At 45.1% G+C, this 19349-nt stretch overlaps 1 protein-coding gene across 27 annotated transcripts in view; it reads right to left on the minus strand.

Moving 5' to 3' along the window:
• Positions 1-19349, minus strand: part of LOC131198937 (protein piccolo-like) — a 135380-nt gene that overhangs the window by 101637 nt on the left and 14394 nt on the right. For all 27 annotated transcript variants that reach the window (XR_009155201.1, XR_009155199.1, XR_009155197.1 and 24 more), the window contains 2 exons: positions 10630-10680; positions 1498-1764 (listed from right to left, as the gene is read on the minus strand). Coding sequence is in view for 22 of the 27 variants with exons in the window: in XM_058184270.1 (XP_058040253.1) it covers positions 1498-1738 (241 nt within the window). In the remaining 5 variants the exon portion in view is untranslated. The remainder of the gene's footprint in view (positions 1-1497; positions 1765-10629; positions 10681-19349) is intronic.

Raw genomic sequence — 19349 nt, forward strand, 5'->3', positions numbered from 1 at the left:
TAAACCAATCAACCGACACCGCAGGGTCAAAGTTAAAGTTTTAAAATTATCAAATTGATTTTATGGGTTTTAAATTTCTTGTAAATTTTATAGGGAAATATTTTATTTAAAGTAGCCATATGGAATAGATTTTTTAAGGGTTGTTTTTAGCTTTGTATGTGTTGTTTTGCTTCCCTGTATTTTATTCTGGCTGTACACCACCCTGAGTCCTTCGGGAGAAGGGCGGTCTATAAATTAAAATATTCTATTCTATTCTATTCTATTCTATTCAGGGTCCTCTTGTTCAAAAATTCAAAGCGAAACCCCTGGTCAGGGCAGGATCTGCTGAGGATAAGAAAGACATTAGGGCCAAAGGGATTATTTCTGTGGATCCTGAGTGCTCTCTGAGCTGGGTGTTGACAGACGTTTCATGACCCAACTAGGGAACATCATCAGTAGTAACAGAGAGGAGGGATTTGACGGAGAAGGAGGAGTAGGAGGACTGCAGGGTCCTTGGTACTCTCTGAGCTGGGTGGTTTTCTTGCAGATGTCTCATGACCCAACTAGGGAACTATCTGTGCTAGATAGGACTGTATATAAAAAAGAGAACAAAGAGACCTTTCTTCTAACGCTGATGACATAGCCTAGTTGGGTCGTGAAACGTCTGTAAGAAAACCCCCAAGTTCAAAGAGCACCAAGGACCCCTCAGTCGTTTTCTTCCCCCTCCTCCCTTCTAGCACTGATGATGTTTCCTAGTTGGGCCATGAAATGTCTCCAAGAAAGCCCCCCAGCTCTGAGAGCACCAAGGACCCCTTCAGTCCTCTTCCTCCTCTCCTCCTCCCTCCTCCTCCACCTCCTTCCAGACTCCTTTCTTTTCTAGCACTGATGCTGTTCCCTAGTTAGGTCATGAAACGTGTGCAAAAAGACCACCCAGCTCTGAGAGCACCAAGGACCCCACAGTCCTCCTCCTCCTCCTCCTCTTCCTCCTCCTCCTCCTCCCTTCTAGCACTGATGATGTTCCCTAGTTAGGTCATGAAATATTCACGCAAAAAAACAAAGAAGGATCTTCCTGAGCTCCCGTCCACTTCTTCATTTCCATTTACAACCATTTGTTTACTGAGTGTTCAAACCTACAACACCACTGGAAAAAAAGTGACTTGTGGACTGTTCTCGGACTTACAACCGTTGCTGTATCTCTCGGGTCACATGATCGAAATTTGAAGCAGTTGACATGGATTTATGATAGTGGCTTACACGATCCCCTTTCGCAACCTTCCAACAAGCGAAGTCAACCCGGGGGGGGGGGGGGAGACTAGATTCACTTAACGACCGCCTAGTTCCCTTAACAATGCTGACATAAAACGGGGCAAAGCTCCCAAAACGAGTGCCTTGCTTAACCACGGAAATGTTGGCGCTCAAACTGTGGTCGTAAGACATAATCCAGCTTCTCGTTCCATTGACCCCCCCCTCATCCCACCCGACACCCAACCTGACTCCCGCTCACGTCCGGACACTCACGCTCCCGAGGAACGCTCTCAACCCGCGGTTTGGCTTTCGCCTCCTGGTTCCCAGCCTTCGGGTCGTCGTCGTCATCGAGAAGAGGAACGTAATCCGTCTTGCCCACTTTTTCCCCGATCACGTCGTCGAATTTCTCAGCTTCCAGGGTGGCCATGAAATCCCGCTTCACTTCCTCCTCGATTTGGGGAGGGGGCTCAGTCAGTGCATCGGCCAGGCTGAGGTTCTGCTCCATGTCCGCCATGCCGCCGCGTCCTTTCCGATCAAACTCTGAAAAAGAAAGGCGGAAGAGGAGGAAAAGAAGGACAAGAAGAAGATCAAAAATCCAATCGACATCTCAAATCAGTGTTTAAAGACGATTAAGAATCAAAGATGCAAACTCCAGGCAGAGAGAGAAAGAGCAGGGAGTCAGGTGCGAAATACCAGGTGCACACATGAAGTTTCAATTAAACTGATTTATTGCTGAAAGTCTGTGCACAGGAATATTTCAACTAAACTTATTGCTAAAATTTATTGCAAAATTTATTGCTGATTCATTGCTAAAATTCTATGCACAGGAATCTTTCAACTAAACCAATTTATTACTGAAGACCTACTGGCAGGAATCTTTCAATTAAATTGATTTATTGCTAAAAGCCTCTGCACAGGAATCTTTCAACTAATGGTGAGCAACTATTAGAGCTAGATAAGGCTCCCTAGGACACAAGGACGTTTGTGACTACATACGAATTCTAGGTTGATGCCTGTTTTAACTCTCACCAAGGGTTCTGTCATTCCTTCCCCAAACAAATTTGGTTTCAGACAGTAATAAAATTGTCCTTGACTTACAACCATTCGTTTAGCAACCAAAGTTACACAAAGGCACTGAAAAAAGGTGACTTATACCCGTTCTAACAAATATGGATCATGAAAAGTCTGCAAGAAAACACCAAGCTCAGAGAGCACCAAGGACCCTACAGCCCTCCTCCTCCTCACACCCCCGTTCTTGTAGCACTGATGATGTTCCCTAATTGGGCCATGAAACGTCTGCAAGAAAACCACCCAGCTCAAAGAGCACCAAGGACCCTACATTCCTTCTCCTCCTTCCTTCTAGGGCCGATGACGTTCCCTAGTTGGGTCACGAAACGTCCGCAAGAAAACCACCCCATCTCCGAGAGCACCAAGGACCCCAGAGCTCAACCCTCAGCTGCAAATTCTCCATCAGAGGAAAGACCTTGAGAGGTACGTTCTTCCGAGAAGCAGGCAGAAGACGACACCGAAGGCAAGAAGCAGGCATAAACAACCGGCACGAAAGGAGAAGAACCAAGGAGACGAAGCCCCAAAGGTCCTCTGAACTCCCGAGGGAAGACGTGAGTAACGTCCCAACGCCAATGCATCTTGGAAAAGCAGCCGAGCAACTACTCCAGAGGTCCTTGCAGCAAAGAGAGCAAAGATCTCCTCCTAGGAGCACCAAAGGTGGTTGGCCGAATGTCAAAACTCTTGTCTACTTCGATCGCGTGAGCCTCGTCTCAAAAGATCCACACAGTTGCAGGAGGCTTTGATCGGATCGAGATCGCAAACGCCGGTTTTCCAGTTCTGGCATACTTCTAAAACTTCTGTATACTTCTAAAGTTTTGGTACAGTTGTAAGACATTTAAATTTTAATATATTTTAAATAATTCTTCCATCCGTTTTCTAAACCTGTAACCCATTCGGAGTCAACCTTATAGGTGAGGTGGACGGCGTTCTCTCAATTTAATGAATGTAAATTGAGAGCAAACCTCCCACCCTCCTAGCACTGATGCTGTTACCTAGTTAGGTCATGAAACATCTGCAAGAAAACCACCAAGCCTAAGAGAGCACCAAGGACCCCACAGTCCTCCTCCTCCTTCTCCTCTTCCTCCAACATCTCTTCCCTCTCCTCCCCCCAATAATCATGTTACCTCTTTGGGTCCTGAAAGAAAAGAACCGAATTTGCAGAGCACCAAGGACCTCACAGATAAGATAGACAGACAGAGAGACATAATCAGATTATAGAGAGGCAGATGGATGAAGGTAGACAGACAGACAGAGAAATACAGACTGATAGATAAATGATTGATACAAATACAGAGCAGAATAGAATAATGCATGGGTGATTGGATAGATAAATGATTGATAAGAGATAAATAGTAAATGATAGATAGATAGACAGACAGACAGACAGACAGACAGACAGACAGACAGATAGATAGATAGATAGATAGAAAAAAAGATAGATAGAATAGAATAGAATAGAATAGAATTTTTTATTGGCCAAGTGTGATTGGACACACAAGGAATTTGTCTTGGTGCATATGCTCTCAGTGTACATGCTCTCAGATATAGGTGATTGATACAAATACTAAATAAATATATATATAGATGATTGATACAAATACTAAATAGAAAACAAATACTAAATAGAATATATATATATAGAGAGAGAGAGATAAATAGACAGACAGACAGGGTGGATGGATACAGATAAATAGTAAATGAGAGAGAGATGATTGATACAAATATTAAATAAAAATACATATTAATGATTGATACAGAGAAATACTAAATAGAATATAGATGAACAGATAGTATAGATAAATAGACAGACAGACAGATGGGATGGGTGGGTAGATGGATGGATGGCTACAGATAAATACTAGGTGATAGATAGATAGATATAGATAGATGATTGATACAAATACTAAATAAAAATATAGATGATACAGAGAAATACTAAATAGAATATAGATGAACACATAGATATGATAGATAGATAGACAGGGAGGGAGGGAGGGAGGGAGGGTGGATACAGATAAATACTAAATAGATAGATAGATAGATAGATAGATAGATAGATAGATAGAGAGATAGATAGAGAGATATAGAGAGATAGGATAGATAAATAGATAGTCAGACGGGATGGATGGATGGATGGATGGATGGATGGATGGATGGATGGATGGATACAGAGAAATACTGAATGATAGACAGACAGACGGACAGATACAGATAAATTAATACAAATACTAAATAAAAATATTTGATTGATAGACAAATACTAAATAATGGATGGATGGACAGACAGACAGAAGATAGATGGGTGGGTGAGACAGACAGACACACAGAAAATCACAAATATAGCCAATAATAGATTCTGCTTTTTAAGCATTTCAAAGCAGGGTTAACTTTGATAAAAAAAAAGAAGAAAAAAGAGGAAATTAGCAAAACCTTTCCCTACAAAAAACAGACATGAGGGGGATGGGGGAGGACCCCCAGGGCAAGTTTACCATCAGCCAAAATCTGATTATTATTGTTGTTTAAAATCTGTTATTTTCAGCAACTGCCATTCAGCCTGTGGGGAGCCACGTTCAAGCTGCAATGTTTTTGCAGGCTCCGTTGTGCCTTCTCGGGGGGGGGGGGGGGAAGGGAGGGGAAGAGAGAATCAAGACATTTCCTTCATTTTCCCCCTCCAGATGTTTTTCGCTTGCAATTCGGTTTTTTATTAAGGATCCCAAAATAATCTCCTTTCCAGGGCGCCTATATGGCTGAATCATTGCTGGAAACAAGCCAAGGTTTCTCCATGTTGGCTTGGCGTGAAATACAGATAGTCCTTGAACTTACAACGGTTCGTTTAGTGACCATTTGAAGCAACCCCCCCCACTTTGGAAAAAGGACCGTTTTTTCACATTTAATGACCATGGCCAGCATCCCTGTGGTCGCACAATTAAAATGGGGAGGATTGCCAACTGACTCATAGTTATGACAGTTGCTGTGCCGGGGGTGGGGGGGTGTCACACGATCCCCTTTTGCGACCTTCTGACCAGCAAATTCAATAGGAAAACCCAATTCACTTAACAACCGGTGACAAACTTACAACCTGCAGTGATTCATTTAAGGACGTGAGCAAGGAATGTCATAAAAGGGGGTACAGCTGTCACATAACAAATGTCTCGCTTAACAACAGAGTTGGGCTCAATGGCAGTCGTATGTCGAGGACTACCTGTACTCCAAACACCCAGAAGTTAATGATGGGAATTTAAGAAAACAGCATGGAAATAATTTGTAAATTTCAATCAGGCAAAGCTTTAAAAATAGGATTCTCCTCCAAATCTTCTATACAGCATAGGATCACGTGGCGGGAAGGGACCTTGGAGGTCTTCTAGTCCATCCCCCTTACAGAATCATAGAATCAGAGCTGGAAGGGACATTGGAAGTCATCCAGTTTAACCCAGCTACCTGCTCCATCAGGAGATCCGTACGGAATTATAGACTAATAGAGTTGGAAGGGACCCAGAAGATCATCTTGTCCAACCCCCTGCTCAAGCAGGAGACCCTGTACCATTCCAGACAAGCCCAAACTAGCACGTTAATTCAGGCCTTGTTCTCAAGGTCGCCGCTGAGATCTTGCAATACAGGTAGTCCTCGACTTACGACCAGTTCTGATGCTAACCGAGACACTTATTGAGTTCTGCCACATCGGGCCACCTCTCTTGCCACAGCTGTTATGTGAATCCCTCCGGTCATTAAGTCAGCCACACGGTTGTTAAGCAAATCTGGCTTCCCCACTGACTTTGCTCAAAATGTCACAAAAGGGGATGCCACGACCATCGTAAATACAAATCGAGGGGCCAAGCACCCGAATTTTGATCCCGTGGCCACGGGGATGTAGCGACAGCTTTAAGTGTAAACAACCGGGGACAAGAAAGTTTGTAAAATGAGACCGAACTCCCTGAAAAGTCTCACTTAGCAACGTAAATTTTGGGCTAAGTTCTGGCTGTAAATTGACTTCGGCCTGTGTTATTTGAGCTGACAAGCAAACTGTTAATTATATGATTGTTTTCCGAGAAATCTCTCCCTACAGCGAGCAGAAATAATTCTGAATATCCTCCTAGCAATTAAAAATGCCGTGACTTTATAAGCTGGATGACAGGCTATTATTAAAAAATAAATAATGATAATATCAAATTACCCAGCAGGGAAAAATGAGTTTTTAATTCTAGTTTCTGCTTGAATAAACACACAACAGCCGTGGAATAAATTTCAATTTGGGTTTTAAATTTAACCTACTTCCAAATAGCGAATAAGAGTCAGGAAACAGATCCACCTTGGTGAATAAAACTACTCTTGAGTGTAGAATTGTTTATGTTTAGGGAGTCCTCCACTTATGACCACACATTCCCATCACCAAGTGAGACTTTTCAGGGAGTTTGGGCCCATTTTACCAACTTTCTTGGCCCTGGTTGCTAAGTGAATATTCTCATTGGTTCAGGGAGTCACGTGGTCATTAAGTGAATCTGACTTCCCCATGGACATCGCGAAAGGGGATCATGGGAACTCAGGGAGGTTGGAACCGTCACAAATACGAATCGTCAGCCGAGCGTGTGAATTTGGATTGCGTGACCGTTGCAGATGCTGCGACAGTCCAACAGGGAATAAACTGTCGTGAGTCACTTTTTTTCAATCCCGTTGCAACTTCGGTCACTAAATGAATTATTGTAAGTCGAGGACTCTCTGTACACCAAGTGTGGAATTGTTGTGTAAAGGGCGTCCTCAACTTACAACAATGGAACTCGAAATTTATGTTGCTGAGCATTTAAAGGCCCAAAAATCATCAAACTGGCTTTTGTGCCTAAAGTGGGATTAGAATTCACCATCTCCTGGTAATTGGTCCAAAACTGACTTTCATCCCTAAGGCGGGACTAGACTCCCAATTTCCTGATGATTGGCCAGTCACCCAGCCAGTTTTCATGCATAAGGCAGGACTAGAACTCCCAAGCTCCTGGTGATTGGCCCAATGTCGCCCAGCTGGCTTTCACTCCTAAACCGGGAACTAGAACTCCCAATCTCCTGGCAATTGACCCAAAGATATTTCAATGAGTTAAATCCTAGGCTGGCGGGCAGCAAAACGCAGGGATGACTCCAAATGTTGAAAAGAAGTAGGTTTTCGGTCAAACTGATCAGGCAAAAAAACATGGTGGGAGGTGGGAATAAAAAGGTAAAGGTTCCCCTCGCACATACGAGCTAGTCGTTCCCGACTCTAGGGGGCGGTGCTCATCTCCGTTTCAAAGCCGAAGAGCCAGCGCTGTCCGAAGACGTCTCCGTGGTCATGTGGCCGGCGTGACTCAACGCCAAAGGTGCCAGGAACGCTGTTCCCTTCCCACCAAAGGTGGTCCCTATTTTTTCTACTTGCATTTTTTACCTGCTTTCGAACTGCTAGGTTGGCAGAAGCTGGGACAAATAACGGGAGCTCACCCCGTTACGCGGCAACACTAGGGATTCGAACCGCTCAACTGCCGATCTTTCAATCAACAAGCTCAGCGTCTCTTACCCACTAAGCCACCGCGCCCCTGGCGTGGGAATACCGCAGGCTAATTTATAAGAAATGGGAAAATCCAAAATTAGATCCAGAGAAAAGGAGATTTGGGATCTCTCTTAAAAAAGATTTCAAACTCGAAAAGGATTCTGGCTTTTGAGGGCGGTGAGCCTCTCTGGCGTGAACTCCGAAACTCAGAATTTTGACAGGCTGAAGTCCAAGAGGTTTGTGAGTCTATCCCAAGACCCACAGGGAAAGGAAAATCACAGTTGTTCACCGACTTGAAGACCCATAATCCCCAGATGTGCTTGCAAAGAATTTGGGCCATTGCTGCTTCTCCAGAACCCTGGTTTGAATTCCTGGGATTGTACAAGCCAACCCACAATAACGACCACAAGCAGTCAACTTACAAGCATTCATTTAGCGGCCATTGGAAGGGATAACAGCAGTGAAAAAGATGACTTACAGCGGCCGGTCCTTGCGTTTATGACCAGTCCTCGGACTTATGATAGGTACCCGTAGTTAGGACAGTTCCTTGCGCTTACGACTGCTCCTGGCGCTTATCGCTAGTTTTCACACAGGTGCCCGTGCTTATGATAGCTCCTCACACTTACAACAGATCCTCACACTCACACAATTATGACTTGTCCTCGCACTTATGACTGGTCATCGAACTTATGGGTCTTCACACTTATGACAGGTCCCCACACTTATAACAGGTCCTCACAATTATGACCAGTTCACACTTACGACCATCACAGCATCCCCCACAGTTGCATGATCAAAATTTGGGTGCTTGCAAACTAGTATGTGATTGCCATTTGATCACAGGAGAAGCCCGTCTTGCTTCATGATGGCGATTCACTTAATGACTGCAAGGATTCTCTTAGGAACCAGGGCAAAACCAAAAAAAAAATCAGGCATGACTCACTTAGCAACCATCTTGCTAAGCCAGGTGTCTCCATATTTGACAACTTTTAAGACTTAATGGGCTTCTTGGCTTAAATTCGCAGACTTCAGCTCCCAGAATTCCACAAACATCTCGGCTGGCTGAGGCATTCTGGGAGCTGAAGTCCACAAACTGAAGACTTGTGGACTTCAACTCCCGAAATTCCACAGCCATTTTCACCAAGTGAGGCATTCTGGGAGCTGAAGTCCACAAGCTTAAAGCTCTCAAATCTAGAGACCTGTGTGCTAAGCAATGGAAATCTGTGCCTCAATGGCCGTCGTTAAATCGAGGATTCCCCGTACCGAATTCCCAACAGGCACAAGGAGAGATGGAAGGGTGTGCAAGACTCCTATAACCGCCTGGGCCAAAATGGCCGGTCTCCAGAGCCTCCGGTCAGCCAGATGTGAGTCGCTGCATTTGCAAAGCACATCTGGAAACTATCAGGCTGGAGAAGAAGGATAAAGGCAGCAATTCTTCCTTTGCAATTTTCCTTTTTTTTTTTTTCCCATCGCTTCCTCCCAGCCGGGAAGCAGCACAACTTTAAAAAGGAACGTTTTCGCATATTATATGGCAAAGTCCCAATTATATCAGCTCCCTTTGACCTCCAAAAATGAGCTAATTTCCCCCAAATTTCCTTGGACTTTTTTTCCCACACCAGCTGGAAAAAAAAAGACCATAACCGCAAAGTCACAATTTAGCAACGAGCCGTTTTGACGGGAATCCAAATACATTCACATCCAGAAATTCAGAAATTATAAATTCAAATTCTCCTTTCACGTCGATTCCTTCTGTTGCTCTGTGCAAGCTTTAAGCCGAGATGAAACTGAGATTATGTGCAGAACCTCCCTTGCGTGCAGAAGGCAGAGCTTTAGCCCAAAGCTGCAGCTTTAAGCAGGTTAAGGATCAGCATATATAAACATTTAAGGTTAAATTCTTTGCCTTCAAAAATGTTTGATTTTATATATATACATATATATATAAAAAAGGAGAAGGTTTTAACACAAATCGGGCTGAAGTTTTATTGGAATAAGTGGACTGGGGGACCTATGTATTTCTCTAAGGGTCTCCTCCTTGAGGAAGGGGCCCGACTAGAAGACCTCCGAGACACCTTTCCAACTCTTTTATTCTGCATTCCTGAGGATGAAAAGAAAAACTGTAAAGAACTAAACACTAATAGAGAAGGATTTTTATAGTTTGGGGTGGAACTGTGGGGTCCTTGGCGCTCTCTGAGCTGGGTAGTTTTCTTGCAGACATTTTATGACCCAACTACTTTTATCAGAGCTAGAAAAAAAAATAGAATATGCAGAGAGGGAGGAGGAGGAGGAGGAGAAAGAGGAAGGGGAGAGGTGGAAAAAAAGGAGGAGGGAAGGGAGGAAGAGGAGAGGGAAAAAGAAGAGGAAGAAGAGGAGGAGAAGGAGGAAGGACTTTGGGGTCCTTGATGCTGCCTGAGCTGGGTGGTTTTCATGACTCAATGAGGGAACACCATCAGTGCCAGGAAAAAAATAGAATATGCAGAGAGGAAGAAGAGGAGGAAGTGGAGACCGCGGGGGGGGGGTGAGGAATGGGAGGAGGAGGAGGAGGACAAGGAAGGGGGGAAGAGAAGGAAAAGGAGGAAGAGGAGGAGGAAGGAAAGGAAAAAGGATGAGGAGGAAGCAGAAGAGGAAGAAGAAGAGGAAGGGGGGAGGGAGAGGAGGAAGAGGAGGAAAGGAAGTTGGAAGAAAAGAGGAGGAGGAAAAGGAAGAGGGGAGGAGGGAAAGGACGAAGGGGAGGAAAAGGAAGAGGAGGAAGTTGTGTGTCTCCGGAAGGCAGACCCCGAGTTCAGGCATATCCCGAAACATGCAACATGGTTCCTACAACGGATAGTAAGTCTTACCTTAAGACAAGAAATCTCTCAGCAGGTCCCAAAGTTCTCAGATCTCTTTCTCTGCATAAAAAAAAAAAAAACAACAACGAAGAAAAGGAAAAAACGTGATTGGCTTTTTGAGAAATTCTTGTCTTCCGAATATCGCTTCATCACATTATCCCGTTTCAGATTTTCGTTTATCGTTATTGTCTTTCATTTTTTGGGTGGGGTCCCGTTCGGCTTTTCCCGTGCTGGGAGGATCAGCGAGTAATTAAGGGACTAATCCGAATGACCAAGCTACTTAAAACGTTGTTCGGGATCAACTTTGATTAAGTTAATACTCTTTGTAGTGCTCCATTTACCAAAGGGGTGAATAGGACAAAAGGGGGACGGCGCGGGATGGCTTAAGGTCACATTTCCAAACTTTGCAACTTTAAGCCTGGCGGACTTCAACTCCCAGAATTCCCCAGCCAGCTTTGCTGGCTGGGGTATTCTGGGAGTTGAAGTCCGCCAGGCTTAAAGTTGCCAAAGTTGGAGACCCCTGTGCTAAAGGGTCTTACGAGCCGTAAAATTATTTCTTTTATAACTAGTCCTCGACTTACGACAACGACCAAGGCCAACATTTCTGTTGCTAAACGACGCATTTATCGAATGACTTTTGCCCCATTTCTACGACCTTCCTTGCCACAGCTGTTAAGCGGCTCGCTGCCGTTGTTAAGTGAGTCAGATGATTGTTAAGTGAATCCGGCTTCCCCATTGACTCTGCTCTTCAGAAGGTCGCAAAAGGGGGAGAGGCGATCCTTGGAACGCTGTGACAGTCACAAATACGAATCAGTCGTCGAGGGGCTGAATGATGATCACGTAACCACATGGGTGCTGTGATATTTTTAAGCGTGGGAAAGGGTCAGAAGCCCCTTTTTTTCAGCGCCGTTGTCACTTTGAACCGACCTGAAACTAATGGTCATAAGTCGAGGAGAGTTTATGAGAGTTTATAAGTCGAGGAGAGTTTATGAGAGTTTTGGTTTTCGGTATTGTACGTGGGGGGGAAAAAACTTTCTGATGTATTTTTTTATCATTTATTCCTGTGGGTCACCCATCCCCTCCTCATCAAATGAAAAATAAGTGGAAAAATAAGTATTAAGCTGTTTCGTGACTTTTATCATTTTAGAGATTTATTTGGGATTATCCTTTAAGGCTGAAAAATGCCCCAGAAAATTATGTTTTAGGCCTAAAGCTTCTACCACTCCCTCTCTCTCTCTCTCTTTCCCTCCTTACTTCTTTCATTTTTTCTTTCTCTCTCTCTCCCTACCTCATTCCCTCCCTCCCTCCCTTCCCCTTTCCTTTCTCCTTTTCTCTTTTCTCCTTTCTTTCTTCTCTCCCACCTTTTTTCTTTCTTGTTTCTCTATTCTTCTCTTTCTCTTTCTTTCTTCCTTTCTCTCCCTTGTTCCTCTTTTTTCTTTCTTTTTTTCCTTCTTTCCTTCCCTTTTTTCCTTCTCCACACTTTCTTTCTCTTTTTGTTCCTCTCTATCCTTCTTTCTTTCTCTCTCCCTCTTTTTCTTTCTCCAGCCTTTTCTTTCTCTCTCCCTCATTCTTTTTGTCCTCTCTTTTCTCTCTCCCTTTCTTTCTCTTACTCTTTTCCTTTTCCTCTCCTTTTTTCCTTTCTCCCTCCTTCTCTGTCTGTTTACTGTCTCTCCTCTCATACTCCTCTCTCTCTCCCTCCTTTTCTTTCTCTTTTCTCTCTCTCCTACCTCATTCCTCCTCCTCCCTTTCTTTCTTCTTTCCCTCCTTTTCTTTTCTCTCTCCCTTTCTTCTCTTCCCTTCTCCATTCCTTTCTCTTTCTTTCTCTCTTCCTCCTTCCATCCCTCCCTTTTTCTTTCTGTCAATCTTGCTTGTTTTTTCTTTCAGTTCTTCTTTCTTTCCCTCCCTCTTCCCTTTTTTCTTTCTCCCTCTCTCCCTCATTCTTTTTGTCCCTCTCTTTTTCTCTCTCTCCCTCCCTTTCTTCTCTCACACACACATATACTTTTTTTCCCTCTTTCTTTCTTTCTTTTTCCTATTTTTAATTTTTAATAAGCAAAATTGTGGGTGTTTTTTTCCTTATCCACACGAGAGGACCCAACCTGGATGAGCCCCAAAACTGACAGCCTGGATCTCTGCAAAAATTAAGTTTACCATCTGCTTGGTTTAATAGCTGTGATAAACCTAGATGCTGGCACAGAAACATGAGAAAACGCAGGGAGTCCTTGACTTACAACCAACACAGACCCCAAAATTATAGCTAAGCCCAGACAGTTGTTAAGTGAGCTTTGCCTCACTTTACGACCTCTCTACCAGCGGTTGTTAAATGCATCACTGCAGTTGTTTGTAACACAGTCATTAAAAGTCAATCCCTGTTACAAGAAAGTCCTCGACTTACGAACGCAAACAGATCCCAATATTTCTGTTGCCAAGCGATACAGCTCTTAAGTGGGTTTTGCCCTATTTTACGACCTTTCTTGCTGCAAGTTATTAAGTGAATCCCCGCAGTTAGCAGCGCAATCGTTAGGCGAATCTGGCTTCTCTAGTAAATCTGCTTGTCAAAAAGTTACAAAAGTGGGATTGTGTGACCCCGAGAGTCATGAATAAAAGTCAAGTTGCCAATTGTCAGAATTGTGATCACCTGACCGTGGGGATGCTGCAACAGTCGTTAAGTGTGAAAAATAGCCGTAAGTCCCTTTTTCATGGCTGTTGTAACTTAGCGAACAGTCACTAAGCAAATCTTTTACAGTCAAGAACTATCTGCAGTTTAATTTAACCTTGCAATCCTATTTTAGGAACAACAACAATTCGATGCAACAACTCTTGGGGACCCAAATTTTCTGTTCTCTACTGTTTTTGTGTAGTTCCCTTCCGATCCCACGACACAATCCAACACACACACAAAAATTGACGAAAATATACGTCACAATGTGCATGTCGGGGTGGCCCGAAGCCACCCTTGAGCGATGTGAGCTCCAACACGCAGTTCACTATGTTGTGTGGGTGGCTTGGCTTGTGGGTCCAGTTATGCAACCGCACAGAACTACACACAACCACAAAAACATCCAATGACACGAACATACATAATGGAGAGAAATGAGGTAGTGGAGAATTCTGGGAGTTGATATCCACCCCTTAAAGCATACTGGCTGGGGAATTCTGGGAGTTGAAGTCCATCCCTCTTAAAAGATGCCAGCTGGGGGATTCTGGGAGTTGAAGTCCATCCCTCTTAAAGGATGCCAGCTGGGGGATTCTGGGAGTTGAAGTCCATCCCTCTTAAAGGATGCCAGCTGGGGGATTCTGGAAGTTGAAGTCCATCCCTCTTAAAGGATGCCAGCTGGGGGATTCTGGGAGTTGAAGTCCATCCCTCTTAAAGGATGCCAGCTGGGGGATTCTGGGAGTTGAAGTCCATCCCTCTTAAAGGATGCCAGCTGGGGGATTCTGGGAGTTGAAGTCCATCCCTCTTAAAGGATGCCAGCTGGGGGATTCTGGGAGTTGAAGTCCATCCCTCTTAAAGGATGCCAGCTGGGGGATTCTGGGAGTTGAAGTCCATCCCTCTTAAAGGATGCCAGCTGGGGGATTCTGGGAGTTGAAGTCCTCCCCTCTTAAACTATGCTGGTTTAAGTGATCATAACCCAGCTTTGCGCATTGGGATCTGAAGAATTTACTCCCACGTAACGATGATCCCTTGAATGCAGAGGCTGCGTTCCAGAAATACGACGCGTTTTGCCAAGCAATTAAAAAAAGATTTTTCCAGACAGCAAATGTGCCTCCCAAGGCAAGAACATTTTCCAACCATGTTGTGTGTTGCCATAACAAGCCTCAGCGGTAAATACCCACTCCTAAAGTAACTACTACTGGTTTCAACTGGAAGGTTAGATACGGCTGCCAATTGCAGCTAATTCTTGATTTATGACCATTTAGTGACCATTCGAACTTACAATGGCACTGAAAAACAAGACGTGGGATCGTTTCCCACACTTACGTCTGCTGCAGCCTCTGCATTTATTGAACCAACACAGATAGTCCTCGACTTATGACGGATGATTAGACAAGAATTTCCGTCGATAAGCAGGTTCTGCCCTGTTTTGCGACCTCTCTCGCCGGAGGTCTTCCATTAGTCACACGTTGTCAAGCAAATTTCCTTTCCTCATTCATTTTACTTGTCAAGACGGTCACAAAACGGGATCGCATGACCCTGGGAAACGCCATGGTCATGAATATGAATCATGACCACCAGAAAGTCCAAAATTTCTGTCCAAAATTCCTGTCGTTAAGTGAGACATGTGTTAAGTCAATTTGCCCCCACCCCACCCCGTTTACGGTTTTCCTCGCCACCATTGCTAAGTGAAACATTGCAATTCTTCAGTTAGTGACACGGTCGTTAAGTGAATCTGGCTTCCCCTTTGATTTTGCCCATCAAAAGGTCGCAAAAGGGGATCATGTGACATCGGAACACAGCAACAGTCATAAATCCGAATCAGTTGCCAAGTGTCCGGATTTTGATCATGTGACCCAGGGAAGGGGACTCCAACTTTGGCAACTTTAAGCCTGGAGGACTTCAACTCCCAGAATTCCCCAGCCAGCTTTGCTGGCTGGGAGATTCTGGGAGTTGAAGTCCTCCAGGCTTAAAGTTGCCAAGGTTGGAGATCCCTGCCCAGGGAATACTGCAATGGTTCTAAGTGTGAAAAACAGCCATAAGTCCCTTTTTCCAGGGCCGTTGTAACTTTGAGTGGTCACTGAGTGAACTGTTGTGTAAGTAGAGGACTACCTGTCCTATTGGAAACATTAAAATGAGTTCAGATTTCGAAGTTGGTTTTATTTAAATACATAACATTAATTTGAATTTGTAGGCTTGCCCAACTATTAATTTGATCTATACCAATCAGGAAAATATACTTTCTGGCGAGATGGGCTATGCAGTTAGTCCTTGACTTACATCCATTCGTTTAGTGACCGTTTGATGTTACGGCCGACTGGTCCCCGCACTTACGACTGCTGCAGCATTCTCCGGTCAGGTGGACAATATTTACAATGGCTGAAAGATCCCTCAGTCACTGGATCTCCCTATGGGATCTTCCCAGCTGGTTTCCGATAAGCAAAGTCAAGGAAGGAAGCCTGATTCGCTTAACAAACGTGTAAATTCACATAACTAAAGGGATTCACTTAATAACCGTGGCAAAAAAAAGTTCGTAAAATCATTTCTCATTTAACAACTGCCTTACTAGGCAGATGGAACAATCTGGGCCAATTCTGATCATAAGTCAAATACTACTTGTGGTAATTCAGGAAGTCCTCAAGTTATAACGGTTCCTTTAGCGACCGTTCAAAGTTACAACAATCTTGGAAAGAACAACTTATGACAATTTTTCACACTTACGACTGTCATAGTATCTCCATGGTCACGTAATCAAAATTCATACGCTTGGAGCCGACTCGTATTTATGACGGTCGCAATGTCCCAGGCTCTCGTGATCCGCTTTGGCGAGCTTCTGACAAGCAAACTCAATGGGGAAGGCAGATTCACTTTAACAACTGGGTTACCAACTGAAGAACTGCAGTGATTCACTTAGCAACGGTGGGGAGGAAGTCTGTAAAATGGGACAAAAGTCACTGAACTGTCTCGCTTAATGACAGAAATTTGGGACTCAATTCCGGTTGTAGGTAGGGGACTGCCTAAATGACAAATAAATAAATAAGTCATTTCTGAGTTCCAGAGTATAATTTCGAAGCATGGTTGACTCACCATGTTGTTGCTTTTTAAGGTCTCATGGCCTCTACTACCGGTACTCCCAACTACTCATGTTTGTAAGATAAGGACAGAGGAGTCACCCTCTGGGGGTTGATGGAGCACAGATTGCCAGAATAATTTTTCGTAACTCAATACCAAACCAGAAATAGAAAATCATACAGCCTTACCAATCGGCTCCAATTTAAACTTGGGAGATGGTTGGACTTCAACTCCCAGGATTCCTCAGCTAGCAAACTGAGCTGAAGCCCCAAACCTCTTAAAGCATAGCTGGAAATTCTGGGAATTGAAGTCCTCCCCTCTTAAAAGATGTCGGCTAGGGAATTCTGGGAGCGGAAGTCCTCCCCTCTTAAAGCAGAGCCGGCTGGGGGATTCTGGGAGTGGAAGTCCTTTCCCCTTAAAGCAGAGCCGGCTGGGGGATTCTGGGAGTGGAAGTCTTTCCCTCTTAAAGCAGAGCCGGCTGGGGGATTCTGGGAGTGGAAGTCCTTCCCTCTTAAAGCAGAGCCGGCTGGGGGATTCTGGGAGTGGAAGTCCTCCCCTCTTAAAGCAGAGCTTGCTGGGGGATTCTGGGAGTGGAAGTCCTCCCCTCTTAAAGCAGAGCTTGCTGGGGGATTCTGGGAGTGGAAGTCCTCCCCTCTTAAAATAGAGCCGGCTGGGGGATTCTGGGAGTGGAAGTCCTCCCCTCTTAAAGGATAGCTGGCTGGGGGATTCTGGGAGTGGAAGTCCTCCTCTCTTAAAGCAGAGCCGACTAGGGAATTCTGGAAGTCCTCCCCTCTTAAAGCAGAGCCGACTAGGGAATTCTGGGAGTGGAAGTCCTCCCCTCTTAAAGCAGAGCCGGCTGGGGGATTCTGGGAGTGGAAGTCCTCCCCTCTTAAAGCAGAGCCGGCTGGGGGATTCTGGGAGTGGAAGTCCTCCCCTCTTAAAGCAGAGCCGGCTGGGGGATTCTGGGAGTGGAAGTCCTCCCCTCTTAAAGCAGAGCTGGCTGGGGGATTCTGGGAGTGGAAGTCCTCCCCTCTTAAAGCAGAGCCGGCTGGGAGATTCTGGGAGCGGAAGTCCTCCCCTCTTAAAGCAGAGCCGACTGGGGCATTCTGGGAGTGGAAGTCCTTCCCTCTTAAAGTAGAGCCGGCTGGAGAATTCTGGGAGTGGAAGTCCTCCCCTCTTAAAGCAGAGCTTGCTGGGGGATTCTGGGAGTGGAAGTCCTCCCCTCTTAAAGCAGAGCCGGCTGGGGGATTCTGGGAGTGGAAGTCCTCCCCTCTTAAAGCAGAGCCGGCTGGGGGATTCTGGGAGTGGAAGTCCTCCCCTCTTAAAATAGAGCCGGCTGGGGCATTCTGGGGGTGGAAGTCCTCCCCTCTTAAAATAGAGCCGGCTGGGGGATTCTGGGAGTGGAAGTCCTCCCCTCTTAAAGCAGAGCCGGCTGGGGAATTCTGGGAGTGGAAGTCCTCCCCTCTTAAAGCAGAGCCAGCTGGGGAATTCTGGGAGTGGAAGTCCTCCCCTCTTAAAGCAGAGCCGGCTGGGGAATTCTGGGAGTGGAAGTCCTCCCCTCTTAGCATGGAGAATGGCAGATATTTTTCCAATGAACTGCCAGGCGCCATATTTCTCGGGTCAAGAAAAAGCTGATTTATTATGTGGATTATGCTTTATTTAGCTCACGTATCTTATTTTTAGTCACTGAGTAATTGAGAAAAACAAGGACTTTGCTTCATCGGCTGTTAACGTCATAAAATTATTCCAAAGAAGTCGGAAATAAATCTCATTAGGAGGCAATGAAATTTCAGGTTGGCAACCCAAAGACTGGCCGATAGGCGAAGGACAGCGAACAGAACTTTTGGGCACCATCGTTAAGAGAATCAGTGCGGTCGTTAAATGAATTGCACAGTCATTAAGCGAATTGGGCTTCCCTCACTGACTCTGCTTGTTGGAAGCCGGCTGGGGAGGAAGACGATGACGGTTAGATAGTAAATTCATGCCCAGTGCCCGAATTTTGATCCCGTGACCGTGAAGAAGTTGCGATGGTCATAAGTGCAAGGACCTGTTATATAAATCCCAATTTTCAATGCCGTTGTAACTTGGAAATGTCATTCAATAAAGAGCTGTAAGGCGAGTTGGGCCTATATAGGTATATCTCAATCATATTCATCTTTTTTTCGACTGCGCTATAAATTGAAATCAGTTAAGATCGGTCACTAAATGAACGGTCGTAACTCAAGGACGTCCCGGATGGCCATCGAAATGACAATTGAAAGGGGGAGGGGGGGGAAACGGGCAGATTTGACAAATGATGGGCCCACAATCGAGACACACTTCACAATGGCTTCAACCATTCCAGGTAGTCCTTGATTTATGACCGCAACGGAAGCCAATGTTTTACTCTTGCTAAGTCGTTAAGTGAGTTTCCCCACCCCCCTTTTGTTAAGTGAATGATTGCCATTGTTAAGTTAGGGAGGCGGATGTTAAGCCCAATCTGGCTCCCGCATTGACACTGAATTAATTTAACAACCGTGTTGCTAAGGGCAACGGTGGGAGGAAAGGCTTAAAAGGACACAAAACACATCCAACAATCGTTATCAGCGATGGCGAATGTCGGACTTAACGGCAGTCGTAATACCGAGGACTGTCTGTTATCTCCTTCCAAGACTTCAGGGGTCAGTTGAGTCTCCAGAAGTCCCGGGTTCGAATCACCCTCTTTCCTGGCTCGCGGGCCGGAAGTCGCAACAACATCCATCCCAAACCTTCCAGCCTCACAGGGCTGCGGAGATCATGGGCCGCACAAGTTGTGCAGTTGCCGTTTCCTGCTGCGACATCCTTCCTGGCTGCGAGAGGCGTGCCAGCCCCTCCTCTGCCGACCACGGCATGCGCCACAATGGGGAGGCCCGATTTGGTTTGGAGCGAATAGCCAGGGTTGTTTTTTTCTCTTTCTTTCTTTTTATGTCGGGTTGGTTGAGTCAGCTGGATGAGATCATTGTCCGTGGCCAGATTCCATCCAAAG

The sequence above is a fragment of the Ahaetulla prasina genome, chromosome 4, assembly GCF_028640845.1.
Source record: "Ahaetulla prasina isolate Xishuangbanna chromosome 4, ASM2864084v1, whole genome shotgun sequence".
Lineage (NCBI taxonomy): Eukaryota > Metazoa > Chordata > Lepidosauria > Squamata > Colubridae > Ahaetulla > Ahaetulla prasina.